The sequence below is a fragment of the Silurus aristotelis genome, assembly GCF_946808225.1.
Source record: "Silurus aristotelis genome assembly, chromosome: 21".
NCBI classification, from domain to species: domain Eukaryota; kingdom Metazoa; phylum Chordata; class Actinopteri; order Siluriformes; family Siluridae; genus Silurus; species Silurus aristotelis.
The window spans coordinates 904,786-922,285 of record NC_139594.1 but is presented as its reverse complement, the minus strand read 5'-3'; the positions used below and the strand labels follow the sequence as shown (position 1 = coordinate 922,285).

Sequence of the window (17,500 nt, the reverse complement as noted above, 5' to 3'; positions counted from 1 at the left end):
TTGTGTATTTTAGTGTGTATAGTATAGTGTGTGTGTGTGTGTGTGTGTGTGTGTGTGTGTGTGTGTTAATAGTGTGAGTATAGTATAGTGTGTGTGTGTGTGTGTGTGTGTGTATGTGTGTAGTATAGTGAGTGTGTGAGTGAGAGTGTGTGTGTGTGTGTGGAATAGTGTGTGTGTGTGTGTGTGTGTGTGTGTGTGTGTAGTATAGTATAGTATAGTGTGTGTTAGTGATTTGAGATTTTCTTTAGAATTATATTGAACATGATTTGTGTTGGATTATGCAAACGAGCTTGATAAATTATTCATGTACTCATTTGCATACAAGAGATGTTTGAGTTTCTAAACTGAAGCTCGATATAAACTATAATATAATACACATTGTGTGCATTACTGCTGATGACATCACCAGAGTCCACACAGACCATGTCCCTACACACACACACACACACACACACACTCACACACACACACACACACGGTGCAGAAGGTATTTGGGTCTGTTGAAGATTTGAAGATCAGTTGGCAGCAATTCCAGTTTCGTTTTTTAGGTTTAACACAACAAGCTTTTCACACCTGGATTGGGGGATTCAGAGTAAATCCTTTCACAATGGGGAGCGTAGGTGGACGTCATTTTTAGGTCAGGGCTCTGGCTGTCCTTCTCCAGGACCTTCACAGAGTCGTCCCTGATCCACTCCTGTGTTGTATTGGCTGTGTTTAGGGTTCTCATCATGTAGCTGTGGAACAGGTTTTATTAAGTCTCTCAGTCCCTTCTGCAGAAAAACACCCATCAGCCCATGCTTCACTGTTAGGATGGTTTTGTGCGTGTGATGAGTGGTTGTTCTACACAGTCTGAGAGTCTTTCAGTGAGATTCCATGGGTTTTTCCCTGAGGAGAGGTTTCTCTTTAGCTTCTCTGCCTTACAGCCTGAATTGTTGGAGGAATGCAGTGATGGTTGTCTTTCCAGAACTTTGTTTATCTCCACACAGTGGAGCTCAGAGTGATCGTCTTTTCAAGTGTTGTGATCTGAATATTTGTGTAGATGTGATATTTCAGTTTTATTTTTAAATAAATGTACAGAAATGTGGAAGAATTGTTTTCACCATCATGTGAAAGTGAGTGTAGATTAATGAGAACCAAATACATGTGAATGATTGTAGTATCAGACTGTAACACTGAATCATGAAGGTAGTGTGTGTGTGTGTGTGTGTGTTTATTGAATTTAATTCATGTTTATTTGTTTTGAGCTTTTAATAATGAACATGGTCTCAGAGCAGCTTTACACAGATGATGTGGTGATAAAATTGAAGATGTTCTTTATAAGTGTAAGTTTGTCTCTGATGAACAAGTCGGTGGAGACTGTGGTGAAGGAAAAACTCTCTGAGATGCAGAAGGAAGAAACCTTGAGAGGAACCAGACTAAAGAGGGAACCTCATCCTCATCTGGGTTCCACTGAATGTCCATTTATTACAGATAAACGATGTTGAGGTGCAGTGATGGAGATCAATGCAAACTGTAGTCCTGAGTCAGTGTAGCAGACTGTTTACATTAACTACAGTCCAAATCCATCCTCAAAGTTTTTGTGCTACTAATTGATGAGAAACATCACCAGCTGCACAGAGTCGCTTCCAATCAGAGAGAGAGAAAGAGAGAGAAGAGGGTGACAGGAAGAGAAGGATATGGATTATTAAGTCTCCTGATTGTGCTATGAAGGTTAATGTCACTGTGCAGTTTGGACTCTGGTGAGTTTCAGCATCAGAACTAAAATGGAGAAGCAGAAGGAAAGACAGACATGAGGATCTCTGGGATAAGAGACGTCACCACACAGGGTCATGTAGTTTTGGACTTTATTTTCCCTCAATAATAAAAAGCTTCATTTAAAAACTGCATGTTGTTCACTTGTGTTCTCTTTTATTATATTTAAATTAGTTTGATGATCTGAAACATTAAAGTGTAACAAACATGTACAAAAATAAGAAACACTTTTCACACCACTTTATATGTTTATGTAGAGTGTGTGTGTGTGTGTGAGAGAGAGATAGCATGTTATTGTGCTATTAGGGATGTTGCAGTAGGGTTGCCAGGTGTGTGGTTTTCCTGTGTTAGAGTTATGCACATGTGTGTGTGTGTGCGCTGTATTTTTTTAATGTGATTTCTGTACACAGTGTCCGGTGAATGGAATTAATAATAATATAAAATATCTAATTTACCTGCTTATCTAATTACCGGCTGTTACTCCTGCATGAGAACAATCCTGCTGATAAGAAAACGAGGGATCAGGAATGAGGCGTAATGGGACGGGGATCAGGGATGAGGCGTAATGGGACGGGGATCAGGGATGAGGCGTAATAAGACGGGGATCAGGGATGAGGCGTAATGGGACGGGGATCAGGGAGGAGGCGTAATGGGACGGGGATCAGGGAGGAGGCGTAATGGGACGGGGATCAGGGATGAGGCGTAATGGGACGGGGATCAGGGATGAGGCGTAATGGGACGGGGATCAGGGAGGAGGCGTAATGGGACGGGGATCAGGGATGAGGCGTAATGGGACGGGGATCAGGGAGGAGGCGTAATGGGACGGGGATCAGGGAGGAGGCGTAATGGGACGGGGATCAGGGAGGAGGCGTAATGGGACGGGGATCAGGGAGGAGGCGTAATGGGACGGGGATCAGGGATGAGGCGTAATGGGACGGGGATCAGGGAGGAGGCGTAATAAGACGGGGATCAGGGATGAGGCGTAATGGGACGGGGATCAGGGATGAGGCGTAATAAGACGGGGATCAGGGATGAGGCGTAATGGGACGGGGATCAGGGATGAGGCGTAATAAGACGGGGATCAGGGATGAGGCGTAATGGGACGGGGATCAGGGATGAGGCGTAATGGGACGGGGATCAGGGAGGAGGCGTAATGGGACGGGGATCAGGGAGGAGGCGTAATAAGACGGGGATCAGGGATGAGGCGTAATGGGACGGGGATCAGGGATGAGGCGTAATAAGACGGGGATCAGGGATGAGGCGTAATGGGACGGGGATCAGGGAGGAGGCGTAATGGGACGGGGATCAGGGAGGAGGCGTAATGGGACGGGGATCAGGGAGGAGGCGTAATGGAATGAGGTGCAGGGAACGAGGGTCAGGAAATATGTATAGGAATGGGGAATAAGGTGAAGCATTGGGGATGGGGAACGAGGCAATGAGAAGTGGTTGCTCAGTGGATAAGATGTTGACTAATGATTGGAAGGTCATGGGTTCAAATCCCAGCCCCACCAAACTGCCACTGCTGAAACCATAAGAGAAGCTTTTAACCCTGAATTGTTCAGCTGTATAACTGCAAAAACTGTAAGTTTCTGTAAGTGTGTCTGTGTGTGTGGGGGTTGTTATGTCAGTGTGGTTGGGAACAAAGAGCACTTGAAGAGAGAAGTGGAGCATGTGACTGATTTACTAAACAGTGGTTAATTTGTGTTAAAGTTCTCGTCTTGGTCCTTCACCAGGACACAGAGTCCCCACAGAGTAAAGGCCTAGCAGAGACATGGTACCACGGAGACATTAGGGGTGGGGTTAGGAGGGGTGGGGGTGTGGCTAAGGATGTATGTATAGATAAATGGTAATACTTTCACACTGATGTGAATTGACATTGTTTTTTTTGTTTTTTTTATCTTTCCAGATTTGCTGTTGGTGGTGTTGCTTGTTGTGGTGGTGAGGAATGCCGAGCGGTGTGGAGTACGGGGAGTTGGGGGAGAGTCTGCCTGCTATCTCCTCTCTCAATGCCTCCTACTCCCAGGTACCCAAACCCCCTGAGTACATCATCATCGTCTTCTTCTGCATTTTTATTTTATCAGTAGTTACAGCATAATCATAGTGTGTGTGTGTGTGTGTGTGTGTGTGTGTGTGTGTGTTTGTGTTTAACAGGCCTCTCTGTCAGCGCACTCGAGTCATTACCTCCCTCTGCCCCCTACTGAGAGGAGAAGCATCTCAGATGTCCGCCGCACCTTCTGCCTATTCGTGACCTTTGACCTCCTCTTCATCTCTTTGCTCTGGATCATTGAGCTAAATGTGAGTGATGGAGAAATCACACTTTATTCATGCCTCTGTTCACTAATTCACACCAACACACTACTCCCTGTACATTTACTCCTGTGTGTGTGTGTGTGTGTGTGTGTGTTGTAGATTAATAAGAGCATCTGGCTGAATCTTGAGAAGGAAGTTGTTCGCTATGATTTCAGATCTTCCTTCTTTGATATTTTCGTAAGTACTTTTATAAATGTTTAAATACAGTGGAAGTGAGACAGACAGTGGGAGTGGGAGTGAGACGGACAGTGGGAGTGAGGCGGATGGAGTGAGACAGGCAGTGGAGGTGTGGGAGTGAGGCGGACGGTGGGAGTGAGGCGGATGGAGTGAGGCGGACGGTGGGAGTGGGAGTGAGGCGGACAGTGGGAGTGGGAGTGGGAGTGAGGCGGACAGTGGGAGTGGGAGTGAGGCGGACAGTGGGAGTGGGAGTGAGGCGGACAGTGGGAGTGGGAGTGAGGCAGATTTACTTTTATATAATTAGATTAATAATAAAGGGTAAAAATGTATTAAATGTAAATTGTGACTGTTTTTTTAAATCTGCATTTACACTGTACACTGAATTTAGTGTGTGTGTGTGTGTGTGTGTGTGTGTGTGTGTGTGTGTGTGTGTGTGTGTGTGTGTGTGTCTTTCAGCTGTTGGCAGCCTTCAGGTTTTTGTGTTTACTGATTGCTTATGCTGCTTTCAAACTGAGACACTGGTGGGTCATTGCGGTAAGAGACACAATCTCACACACACACACAGACACACACACACACACACACACACACACACACACACACACACACTAATAATAAAACATTTGTGCCAATCTTTTCTCACTCTCTGTAGATTACGACTCTGGTGACGAGCGCCTTCCTTATAGTCAAAGTGATCATCTCAGACGTGAGTGTGTGTGTGTGTGTGTGTGTGTGTGTGTGTGTGTAAAACAGTTGTGTTTTAACTATGTATACAATAAACCCTTGTGTTGACCATGCATTGTTATGATGATTGACTTTCTGATTAAATTCTCTCTCTGTCTCTCACTCACTCTCACTCACTCACACTCTTTCTCTTTCTCTCTCTCTCTCTCTCTCTCTCTCTCTCTCTCTCTCTCTCTGTAGTTGTTGACAGAGAATGTTTTCGGGTATGTGATCCCCATCACCTCATTCGTTGTGGCCTGGCTGGAAACCTGGTTCCTCGACTTCAAGGTTCTTACTCAGGAGGCAGAGGATGAGAGAGGTGAGACAACACTGAGACAGAGAGAGAGAGAGAGAGAGAGAGATGGTACAGTACTGTTAGGCCTGTGCTAGTAATGAAAACCTCTGATCTGTTTAACTATGTAGAACATTTCCATGGTCGCAGGTGTACCCTGGGGTTGGGGTGCTGATGTGCAACACTTCTTCTTTACCTTTTATTTTAACAGACAGACAGACAGACAGACAGACAGGCCATGACAGACAGACAGGCCATGACAGACAGACAGACAGACAGACAGACAGACAGGCAGGCCATGAGAGACAGACAGAGACAACCTTATTTGTGTGAACACTTATGTTTGTACACGTGCAGTAATAATGATTAGGTTGCCAAACACACATTAACTCTACATGTTAAATGGTGATGGAGGAACACTAGTAGCCTGTAGCTGTTACCATGGAAACTCAATTAAGTCACCATGCACAAACCTCAGTACAAGTCTATGTAAAATGTATGTGAGTTTTAAATGTGTGTGTGAAAAACCTGTGTGTTCAGTAGTTGAGTGAAGTGTGTAATAATGTGGTTTTTATTTCTAAACAAACCGCCAACCTTCTGTTCTTTTCCGGCTGCCTCGTGAGGTTTACACAACAGTGTGCACGCGTGCGTGATTGTGTGTGTGTGCGTGCGTGAGCTGAGAGTAACGGCATGGTGTATGTTCACTCTGCAAGGCCGAGACACCTCCGTATCACGCTCGTCTGCTCCGAAGAAAAACACCCTGAAGGCTGAAATCCATTTAAACAGTTTTCATCCTCCGTCCAGAAGATCCTCAATCACCACAGATGATCGCCTCATTTAGCAAACTACCGGATGCTAAACCTGGATAACTAGCTCACTAACTAACCCGCCGCTAGCTTTATACGTGTCCCATATCCGTCGTTCTCTCACACACGTGTGGCATGTCTCCTACTTCTCCATTATAATTTATCACTATCTTACACTGTTCTAGGAAGAGAGTGACCGTGAGACACACAGAGTGACCGTGAGACACACAGAGTGACCGTGAGACACACAGAGTGACCGTGAGACACACAGAGTGACCGTGAGACACACAGAGTGACCGTGAGACAGTGAGAGTGACCGAGAGACAGTGAGAGAGATGGTGAGATAGTAAGTGTGACGGTAAAACAGTAAGAGTGACTTTGAGACACAGAGTAACACAGACTCTAAGAGTGACTGTGAGACAGACAGATAGACAGTGACTGTGAGACAGAGAGAAGACGGTTCAGAGTGACCGTGAGACACACAGAGTGACCGTGAGACACACAGAGTGACCGTGAGACACACAGAGTGACCGTGAGACACACAGAGTGACCGTGAGACACACAGAGTGACCGTGAGACAGAGAGAAGACAGACAAAGTGACAGTGGGACCGAGAGAAGACAGACAGTGAGACGTGGGAGCTCGTGTCCTGATACATGATTACATGGTACTCTTACACGGTACTCTCCTAGCACACGTGTACGTGTGGAAAACTTAAAAAAAAAGGCGGAGTAACTTAATCCAAACTAATCACAGTAACAACCTCATTAATATTCATTAATGAGAGGAAGTGGGTGTCGTCCAGGGCCAGTGTTTGTGATGTCATCAGCGCTGTGACTCTGCAGTGATGAAGAAAAAAGAAGAAAAAGAAGCCATGTTTTTAAATATTTAACACTGAATTGATTTTAATTAATCTGTAATCGTTAATTTTTTATTATTTATATATTCAAATATCTATAATCACTTACGAGGTCACTAACGAGGTTCCTGCCCTCAGCTTAACCCTGAACTCTGTGATCTTCACCTTAATCACTCACCACGTCTCCTCGCTGCCATCAACTTATTAATAAATCAAATATGAAATGCGTGCGTGTGCGCGCTCGCGTGCGTGTGTGTGTGTGTGTGTGTGCAGCAGTTCAGTATGGATGAGTTTATAAACGTCTTTTTAATGTAATAAAATACTTTTATCATTGTCTGTGTGTGTGGTGTTTGTGTAGTATGTGCTTGTGTTCACACTCCACACTCACATCACACTTTGTTTGGTATGTTGTATGTATATAATCTTTACCTCATTGTCATCATTCCACTGAACTTCCTGTTCCAACACTGTGCAGCCAAACGTTAGTGGACACCTGACCATAAGATTCTCACGTGTTTCTTTGTGAACATTTCATTCCACATTTAGTCTCTATTTCCTGTTATAAGAAGCTCCACTCTTCTGGGAAGATGTTCCACTAGATTTTGTGAAGGTTTATTTAGCTACAAGGTAAAGTCAGGTAGTGATGTAGGTGAGGAGGTCTGGGGTGGAGTCAGTGTTCACATTCATCCCAAAGCTGTTCAATAGTGTTGGAGCTCTACAGCAGGAGATCTTCTACTTCAACCCATGGAAAGCAGATCTTCATGAAGCAGGCTTTGTGCACAGTGGCATTATCATGCTGGAACAGGTTGGGTCTCCTAGTTCAGGTGAAGTAACAATTTCATGCAGTGTCTGAAGACGTTCAATACAGTTGTGTCTCAAACTTTGTTTAGTGAAGAACCACGTATGGGTGAAGAAGTAAGGTGTCTCACTTTTATCCGGTGTGTGTGCGTGCGTGTGTGTGTGTGTGTGTGTGTGTGAGAGATAACCGTTTGACAGGATGTCACAACAGTTACATTGTGATGTGAGAAAGCTCGATAGCAGGTGTGTGCATAATCAGCTAGAAGAGCCAGTCACACACAATATGCAAATAAAGTATGTTTAATGATGTCGCAGGGCTAATTTGCATATTTATAATCACCCAGTCTGAGTATTTTAATTCAATTGAGGTGTTTTTAATATAAAATCTTAAATATAAAAATCTTGGAATAAGATCAGAGGAGCGTTCTCATAGTGTCCAGGTCAGAGAGGTAGGTGTGTGTGTGTGTGTGTGTGTGTGTGTGTGTGTGTGTCCCATGCCTGGCTCAGTACTGATAACAGAGGAGGCTTTGATTATCATCACGTCAATGCTGAGGCACAAACCAGTGACTACACTGAGAAAAAGGGAACCATAGGAGTATTGAAACAGAGGGTGCAGTCATACACATACACACACACACACACACACACACACACACACTGATGGATGTATGAGTTGGTTATTTAATTTATTTATTAATTTATTCTGAATTATTAATGCATGCACATTAAGTTTTTAACCCTTCTATTACTTTATAATTGATCATGTATTAATAACACAAACCTGTGTGTGTATGTGTGTGTGTGTGTGTGTGTGCAGCATACCTGGCGGCGGTGAACGCGGCGTGTGAGAGCGGGAGGTTGATTTACCCCAGAGCCGTCTCAGATGGACAGTTCTACTCCCCACCAGAGTCAATCGCAGGTACACTTCCTGTAGGAGAGACTGAACTGTTACAGTCTTCAAATTCTCCTGGAACTGATCCTCATCATCTTCATCAGCATCAAATTAATAACACTGATCATTATATTATAATTGAGAGAAATACCAGTTATTATAATAAACTGTCTAAAACATATAATCATTATTGATTATTTATTCATAAAAAAAGACAAATGAGAAAAAAATAAAGAATAGAATAAATTCAGTGATCTGTGAGTCAAAACATTTATTACAAAAAAGGTTTTTTTTCCTGCAAATATACAAACAATTAACAACAGGAATAAACTGGTTTTTAATGCTTTAAAATAATGTTAATTATTATATAATGCTGTATGATATATAACAAAATGCAAATGAAATATTAATAGAAAGTTTTAAGTGCCCCCCCCCCCAAAAAAAAACAAACAAACAAACAAACAAAACAAAAAAACATTTATAATTTATAGTGAGAGATCCAAAATTATAATTTTTTAGCTTGTAGGAATTATTTTTCAAATTTTTCTTAAATGTGTCAAATGTAATGATAATTCTGTATAACCGTGTGTGTGTGTGTGTGTGTGTGTGTAACAGGTTCTGATGATGATCTTGATGAAGAAGGTCTGGGCAGGAAAGCAGTAACTGCACAGGTGCTCTTATAGACTATATATATATATATAATACACATAAATGAGTTAATAGATTATAATAAGAAAATATCTGTGTGTGTGTGTGTGTGTGTGTGTGTGTGTGTGTGTGTGTGTGTGTGTGTGTGTGTGTGTGTGCGTGTCAGGAGAGGGAGTTTGTGCGACAGGGTCGTGATGCGATGGCTGTGGTGGAGCAGATCCTGGCTCAGGAGGAGAACTGGAAGTTTGAGAAGAACAATGTGAGTGTGTAGAAATACAACATATAATAATTATTATTATTTATATCCTATAATACACACATATACCATGTGCTAATTGTGTGTGTGTGTGTGTGTAGGACATTGGGGACTGTGTTTACACACTGGAAATTCCTTTTCATGGAAAAACATTCATTTTAAAGGTACCATTATTATTATTATTATTATTATTATTATTATTATTAATAAACGTTACTTATTTATTTGTTTATAACCTGTGTGTGTGTGTGTGTGTGTGTGTGTGTGTGTGCGTGCGTGTAGGCATTACTGCAGTGTTCAGCTGAGTTAGTGTATCAGGAAGTGATTCTGCAGCCGGAGAAGATGGTGCAGTGGAACAGAACGATCTCAGCGTGTCAGGTTCTGTCCCAAGCCACCACTCACTGTGGGCGTGTCCCAAGCCACCACTCACTGTGGGCGTGTCCCAAGCCACCACTCACTGTGGGCGTGTCCCAAGCTAAACAACACTAACATTATCAGTGCACAATGGGCGTGTCCCAAATCACAGCCTTTATTCACTACATATTGTCTTTCTGTAGATATTACAGAGGGTGGATGATAACACGAGTGTGTCATATGATGTGTCTTCAGGAGCAGCAGGAGGAGTCGTGTCTCCGAGGTACACACACACACACACAAACACACATCTACATGATGTAGCCAAAAGGGGGCGCTGACTTATATGATTGATTTTTCTGTTTCAGAGATTTTGTGAATGTACGCAGAGTGGAGAGAAAGCGAGACTGTTACGTTTCTGCTGGAATGGCGACTGTTCACAGCTCTAAACCCCCTCATCCTCGATACGTCCGGTAATTAACCCCACCCCCTCACCATCTAACCCCACCCCTTACTCTCGCTATGTCCGGTAATTAACCCCACCCCCTCACCATCTAACCCCACCCCTTACTTTTGCTACGTCCAGTAATTAACCCCACCCCCTCACAATCTAACCCCACCCCTTACTCTCGCTATGTCTGGTAATTAATCCCACCCCCTCACCATCTAACCCCACCCCTTACTCTCACTATGTCTGGTAATTAACCCCACCCCCTCACATCTAACCCCACCCCTTACTCTTGCTATGTCTGATAATTAACCCCACCCCCTCACATCTAACCCCACCCCTTACTCTCGCTATGTCTGATAATTAACCCCACCATCTAACCCCACCCCCTTTACACTTGCTACGTCCGGTAATTAACCCCACCCCAACACCATCAACCCCACCCCCCCACTCTCATTATGTCAGGAAATTACCCTTATATAAATTATGTCCTCACTACATCTGGTTTTTTTTTATTATTTTATTATAATATAAAATCTACATTATAACAGTGTGTGTGTGTGTGTGTGTGTGTGTGTGTGTGTGTGTGTGTGTGTGTGTGTGTGTGTGTGTGTGTGTTACAGAGGTGAAAATGGTCCCGGTGGCTTTGTGGTGTTAAAGTCCAGCTCTAATTCCTCCATCTGTACCTTCATCTGGGTTCTGAACACCGACCTGAAGGTTCTTTCACCTCCTCCTGCTCTGTGTTTATTCATTTATCCTGCATAAAACGTAACAGGTGTGTGTGTGTGTGTGTGTGTGTGTGTGTCCCACAGGGCCGACTCCCTCGTTATCTGATCCATCAGTCTCTGGCTGCCACCATGTTCGAGTTCATGTCTCACCTCCGTCAGCGTATCTCCTCTTTCCACTGAACCAGGGGGCGTTGCTTTTTCTGGATAACACACTCTGTCCGTGTAAAGATGTTTTCACACACACACACACACACACACACACACACACACACACACACACACACACACACACACACACACACACACACAGACTTTAATGAAGAAGGAGGAAGCTGTGAAGATTAAACATGATCATGAAGGAACATTTCTCATCACATTTTTTCTGGTTAATTACCAATAACCAATAATAATAATAACCAATTCCTGTGTGTGTGTGTGTGTGTGTGTGTGTGTGTGTGTGTGTGGTGAAAGAAAAAACCCGAATGATTTAGGGTCTAGGTGAACAGAGCTGCATGAAAGGCCATGCATCATATTATTATTTTATTTAGTTTTTAATTTTCTTTCTTTTGTTCTTCTATAATCTGTAGCTTTCATGAAGTACCTACTGCTCTATATTTCATGTAAAAAATAAAACAAATATTTTTTGGGCGTTTCAAAATAACTCAAATATTAATAATCATTTCAATAATAATAATAATAATAATAATAATAATAATAATAATGATGATGTACCGTCTCTGGATTTAAAATTCATTCATTCAATTTTATTCCTTTAAAAAAAACATTTTTGTCAATTTTTTTTTGCTTTTTTCTTCATTTATTTATTTCATCATTAAAGCGGTTATAAATGTTCATACTGTACTGATTTATATTCATATTTACACTCAACTCTCCTCAGGATTACATTAGTTTGCGTTCTTTGAATTCTTTTTTGTTGTCTGCATTTTGAGCGGCGTCCTGACCTCAGACTCGTCCTCGCCGAGATACACGTCTGCGTCGTTCCTCTAAACTTCCTCTGCTTCCTGTGGAACATACAGGACAATGAGTAAAGATTCACCTTTTAGGGACCTGCCACCTCACCTAAACCCTGCCCCCTCACCTGGGCCCTGCCACCTCACCTAAACCCTGCCCCCTCACCTGGGCCCTGCCCCCTCACCTGGGCCCTGCCCCCTCACCTGGGCCCTGCCCCCTCACCAGGGCCCTGCCCCCTCACCAGAGCCCTGCCCCCTCACCAGGGCCCAGCCCCCTCACCAGAGCCCCTTCACCTGGACCTTGCCTATCCCTTACCTGGACCAGTTTTCCAGTGTTAGCAGTGCCATATCTGCAGCGTGACTGACTCGAGCCTCCAGTTTCTTCGTTCTGATTTACTGAGAGCAGAGAGGGGGCGGAGGCTTAAGATCTCCTCACACTACACAATGCAGCAATAAACACTGATGTGTTTCCTCACAGGACTGTACACACGTGATGTGTAACACACTGCACTGTGGGGGTGGGGTGTGTACTGTATTCATTTTGTGCCTGAACACACACACGTGACAGTTTTTTTTATTTTTTAGCTGTGAATGTTTACCAATATTTTCTGTATAATCTGTGTGTGTGTGTGTGATATCTCCCCCCATGATTGGGGGCGTGGCCTGTCACACACTTATTAAACTGAAGAGGAGGAATGGTGGGTCTGCTTTAGTGTGATGCTTTATTTCCCCACATCATCCCATGGAGTTCAACAACAATCTCCTGAGGAGCTGCAGATAAACTGTTCATTCAGCAAGAGCAGCTTCAGGGTTCTGTACCATCACACACCATCTCACATGATCTCTGCACCCGCAACCCTGTCTGTCTGCCCCCCCCCCCCTTTCTCTCTCTACAGCTGTTTCTCTCTCTCTCTGTTTCTCTCTCTCTCTCTCTGAGTATTGATAGGTAGATATGGATATATTAGAGGTTAGTGAGTTTCAGTAGATCTGGCTTGGAGTTCAGAGTAAGGAACAGTTTGAGAAGTTCTCTATAAGAAGGGATGAATAAATAGAGAAGTGATGTGAGGTCAGGAGCAGTGTTAGTGTTCAGTTATACACTCCCACTTTACGGGGGGGGGGGGGGTAGTCACTCCACATGACTGCACTGTGACTATGTGTGTGTGTGTGTGTGTGTGTGTGTTAGTAATTGATGCTTTTGAGAGGTTTTAATCGCATGTGCAGATGGTGGATGAAGAAAACTGAGTTTATTTTATCATCCTGTTGTGTTGGCTGGAGGGATGAGATGAGATGAGCTGAGTAGATGAAAAGCTCAGCCATTAGACTACTTTGAACTTTATAACTGCACAGAAAAGAACACACACACACACACACACACACACACACACACACACACACAGGGCAGCCACAACTCTCTAGCCACACCCCTCTCTCTCCTGTTTGTCCCTTTTCTCTCCATTCCTCTGTGTGTTGCTCGGTGAGGATGGGTGCAGCCTTCAAGAGGTTCTGCGCTCGATTCTGCTGCTGCTGCTGCATCAGTGATGAGGATGAGGATGAGAAGACACCGATATTCAGGTATTTATCTCACACACACACCTGAGGATGTAAAAGAACTTAGTTACAGCTGGACTTCTGAGTGTTTCAAAGCTCTGACACTGGAGACTCCTTCCATGCATGCTGACGTGGAGTATATGCTGTAGGTTGCTATGGAAAAAATAGGGTAGCAGAACCAACCCATAATTTACACCTGCACAACTGTCAGAGCTGCAGCTCGAGAAAATTCATCAGCACCTACTGACCAATTACAACTCAGCAGTGTGTGTGTGTGTGTGTGTGTGTGTGTGTGTGTGTGCGCGCACATCAGTAATGAGACGTTGGAGTATTTTGACCGTGAGGCTAAGAAGAGACGAGATCAGGAGACAAATCTGTGGAGTGAACCTGGAGATCCGTCACACTCAGAGAGAGATGACGACCGAATACTGTACAACCTCCTACAGACCCGAGCACAAACACACAGGGGTTCACAGGTACACACACACACACACACACACCTACAGACCCAAACACAAACACACACACACACACACACCTACAGACCCGAGCACAAACACACAGGGTTCACAGGTACACACACACACACACACACTCATACAGACCCCAGCACTAACACACAGGGGTTCACAGGTACACAAACACACACTCCTACAGACCCAAGCACAAACACACAGGGGTTCACAGGTACACACACACACACACACACACACACACACACACACACACACACACACACACACACACACACTCCTACAGACCCAAGCACAAACACACAGGGGTTCACAGGTATACACACACACACACACACACACACACACTCCTACAGACCCGAGCACAAACACACACACACACACACACACACTCCTACAGACCCGAGCACAAACACACAGGGGTTCACAGGTACACACACACACACACTCCTACAGACCCGAGCACAAACACACAGGGGTTCACAGGTACACACACACACACTCATACAGACCCGAGCACTAACACACAGGGGTTCACAGGTACACACACACACACACACACACTCATACAGACCCGAGCACAAACACACAGGGGTTCACAGGTACACACACACACACACACACACACACACACACACACACACACACTCCTACAGACCCGAGCACAAACACACAGGGGTTCACAGGTACACACACACACACACACACACACACACACACACACACACACACACACACACACTCCTACAGACCCGAGCACAAACACACAGGGGTTCACAGGTACACACACACACACACACACACACACACACACACACACACACACACACACACACACACTCCTACAGACCCGAGCACAAACACACAGGGGTTCACAGGTACACACACACACACACACACACACACACACACACTCCTACAGACCCGAGCACAAACACACAGGGGTTCACAGGTACACACACACACACTCATACAGACCCGAGCACTAACACACAGGGGTTCACAGGTACACACACACACACACACTCATACAGACCCGAGCACAAACACACAGGGGTTCACAGGTACACACACACACACACACACACACACACACACTCCTACAGACCGAGCACAAAAACACAGGGGTTCACAGGTACACACACACACACACACACACACACACACACACACACACTCCTACAAACCCGAGCACAAACACACAGAGGTTCACAGGTACACACACACACACACACACACACACACACACACACACACACACACACACTCATACAGACCCGAGCACAAACACACAGGGGTTCACAGGTACACACACACACACACACACACACACACACACACACACACACACACACTCCTACAGACCCGAGCACAAACACACAGGGGTTCACAGGTACACACACACACACACACACACACACACACACTCCTACAGACCCGAGCACAAACACACAGGGGTTCACAGGTACACACACACACACACACACACACACACACTCCTACAGACCCGAGCACAAACACACAGGGGTTCACAGGTACACACACACACACACACACACACACACACACACACACACTCCTACAGACCCGAGCACAAACACACAGGGGTTCACAGGTACACACACACACACACACACACACTCATACAGACCCGAGCACTAACACACAGGGGTTCACAGGTACACAAACACATACTCCTACAGACCCAAGCACAAACACACAGGGGTTCACAGGTACACACACACACACACACACACACACACACTCCTACAGACCCAAGCACAAACACACAGGGGTTCACAGGTACACACACACACACACACTCCTACAGACCCAAGCACAAACACACTGCTACAGACCCGAGCACACACACACACACACACACACACTCCTACAGACCCGAGCACAAACACACAGGGGTTCACAGGTACACACACACACACTCATACAGACCCGAGCACTAACACACAGGGGTTCACAGGTACACACACAAACACTCATACAGACCCGAGCACAAACACACAGGGGTTCACAGGTACACACACACACACACACACACACACACACACTTTTACAGACCCGAGCACAAACACACAGGGGTTCACAGGTACACACACACACACACACACACACACACACACACACACACACACTCCTACAGACCCGAGCACAAACACACAGGGGTTCACAGGTACACACACACACACTCATACAGACCCGAGCACTAACACACAGGGGTTCACAGGTACACACACACACACACACACACACACACACTCATACAGACCCGAGCACAAACACACAGGGGTTCACAGGTACACACACACACACACTCATACAGACCCGAGCACTAACACACAGGGGTTCACAGGTACACACACACACACACACACACACACACTCATACAGACCCGAGCACAAACACACAGGGGTTCACAGGTACACACACACACACACACACACACACACACACACACTCCTACAGACCCGAGCACAAACACACAGGGGTTCACAGGTACACACACACACACACACACACACACACACACACACACACACACACACACACACACACACTCCTACAGACCCGAGCACAAACACACAGGGGTTCACAGGTACACACACACACACACACACACTCCTACAGACCCGAGCACAAACACACAGGGGTTCACAGGTACATACACACACACACACACACACACACACTCCTACAGACCCGAGCACAAACACACAGGGGTTCACAGGTACACACACACACACACACACACACACACTCCTACAGACCCGAGCACAAACACACAGGGGTTCACAGGTACACACACACACACACACACACACACACACACACTCATACAGACCCGAGCACTAACACACAGGGGTTCACAGGTACACACACACACACACACACACACACACACACACACACACACACACACACACACTCATACAGACCCGAGCACTAACACACAGGGGTTCACAGGTACACAAACACATACTCCTACAGACCCAAGCACAAACACACAGGGGTTCACAGGTACACACACACACACACACACACACACACACACACACTCCTACAGACCCAAGCACAAACACACAGGGGTTCACAGGTACACACACACACACACACACTCCTACAGACCCAAGCACAAACACACTCCTACAGACCCGAGCACACACACACACTCCTACAGACCCGAGCACAAACACACAGGGGTTCACAGGTACACACACACACACTCATACAGACCCGAGCACTAACACACAGGGGTTCACAGGTACACACACACAAACACTCATACAGACCCGAGCACAAACACGCAGGGGTTCACAGGTACACACACACACACACACACACACACACACACTCCTACAGACCCGAGCACAAACACACAGGGGTTCACAGGTACACACACACACACACACACACACACACACACTCCTACAGACCCGAGCACAAACA

The 17,500-nt window shown here is 45.3% G+C and overlaps 3 protein-coding genes across 3 annotated transcripts in view; 2 read left to right on the top strand and 1 right to left on the bottom strand.

Annotated features, from left to right (window-relative positions):
* stard3 (StAR related lipid transfer domain containing 3) overlaps positions 1–12,709 on the top strand; it is a 16,600-nt gene extending 3,891 nt beyond the window's left edge. Inside the window, exons 2-16 of the mRNA XM_083524215.1 lie at positions 3,659–3,775; positions 3,904–4,047; positions 4,162–4,239; positions 4,696–4,773; positions 4,892–4,945; positions 5,164–5,281; positions 8,534–8,635; positions 9,224–9,279; positions 9,423–9,515; positions 9,614–9,676; positions 9,795–9,890; positions 10,070–10,149; positions 10,235–10,339; positions 10,938–11,031; positions 11,127–12,709. Coding sequence (XP_083380341.1) covers positions 3,698–3,775; positions 3,904–4,047; positions 4,162–4,239; positions 4,696–4,773; positions 4,892–4,945; positions 5,164–5,281; positions 8,534–8,635; positions 9,224–9,279; positions 9,423–9,515; positions 9,614–9,676; positions 9,795–9,890; positions 10,070–10,149; positions 10,235–10,339; positions 10,938–11,031; positions 11,127–11,222 — 1,335 coding nt within the window. The 5' untranslated portion in view covers positions 3,659–3,697 and the 3' untranslated portion in view covers positions 11,223–12,709. The remainder of the gene's footprint in view (positions 1–3,658; positions 3,776–3,903; positions 4,048–4,161; positions 4,240–4,695; positions 4,774–4,891; positions 4,946–5,163; positions 5,282–8,533; positions 8,636–9,223; positions 9,280–9,422; positions 9,516–9,613; positions 9,677–9,794; positions 9,891–10,069; positions 10,150–10,234; positions 10,340–10,937; positions 11,032–11,126) is intronic.
* Positions 1,210–17,500, bottom strand: part of LOC310716778 (suppressor of cytokine signaling 7-like) — a 192,561-nt gene continuing 176,270 nt past the window's right edge. The window contains exon 12 of the transcript XR_014530667.1: positions 1,210–1,449. The gene's annotated coding sequence lies outside the window, so the exon portion shown is untranslated. The remainder of the gene's footprint in view (positions 1,450–17,500) is intronic.
* Positions 13,241–17,500, top strand: part of LOC310716635 (melanoregulin) — a 22,278-nt gene continuing 18,018 nt past the window's right edge. Inside the window, exons 1-2 of the mRNA XM_083523917.1 lie at positions 13,241–13,585; positions 13,875–14,037. Of these exons, the coding sequence (XP_083380043.1) occupies positions 13,494–13,585; positions 13,875–14,037 (255 nt within the window). The 5' untranslated portion in view covers positions 13,241–13,493. The remainder of the gene's footprint in view (positions 13,586–13,874; positions 14,038–17,500) is intronic.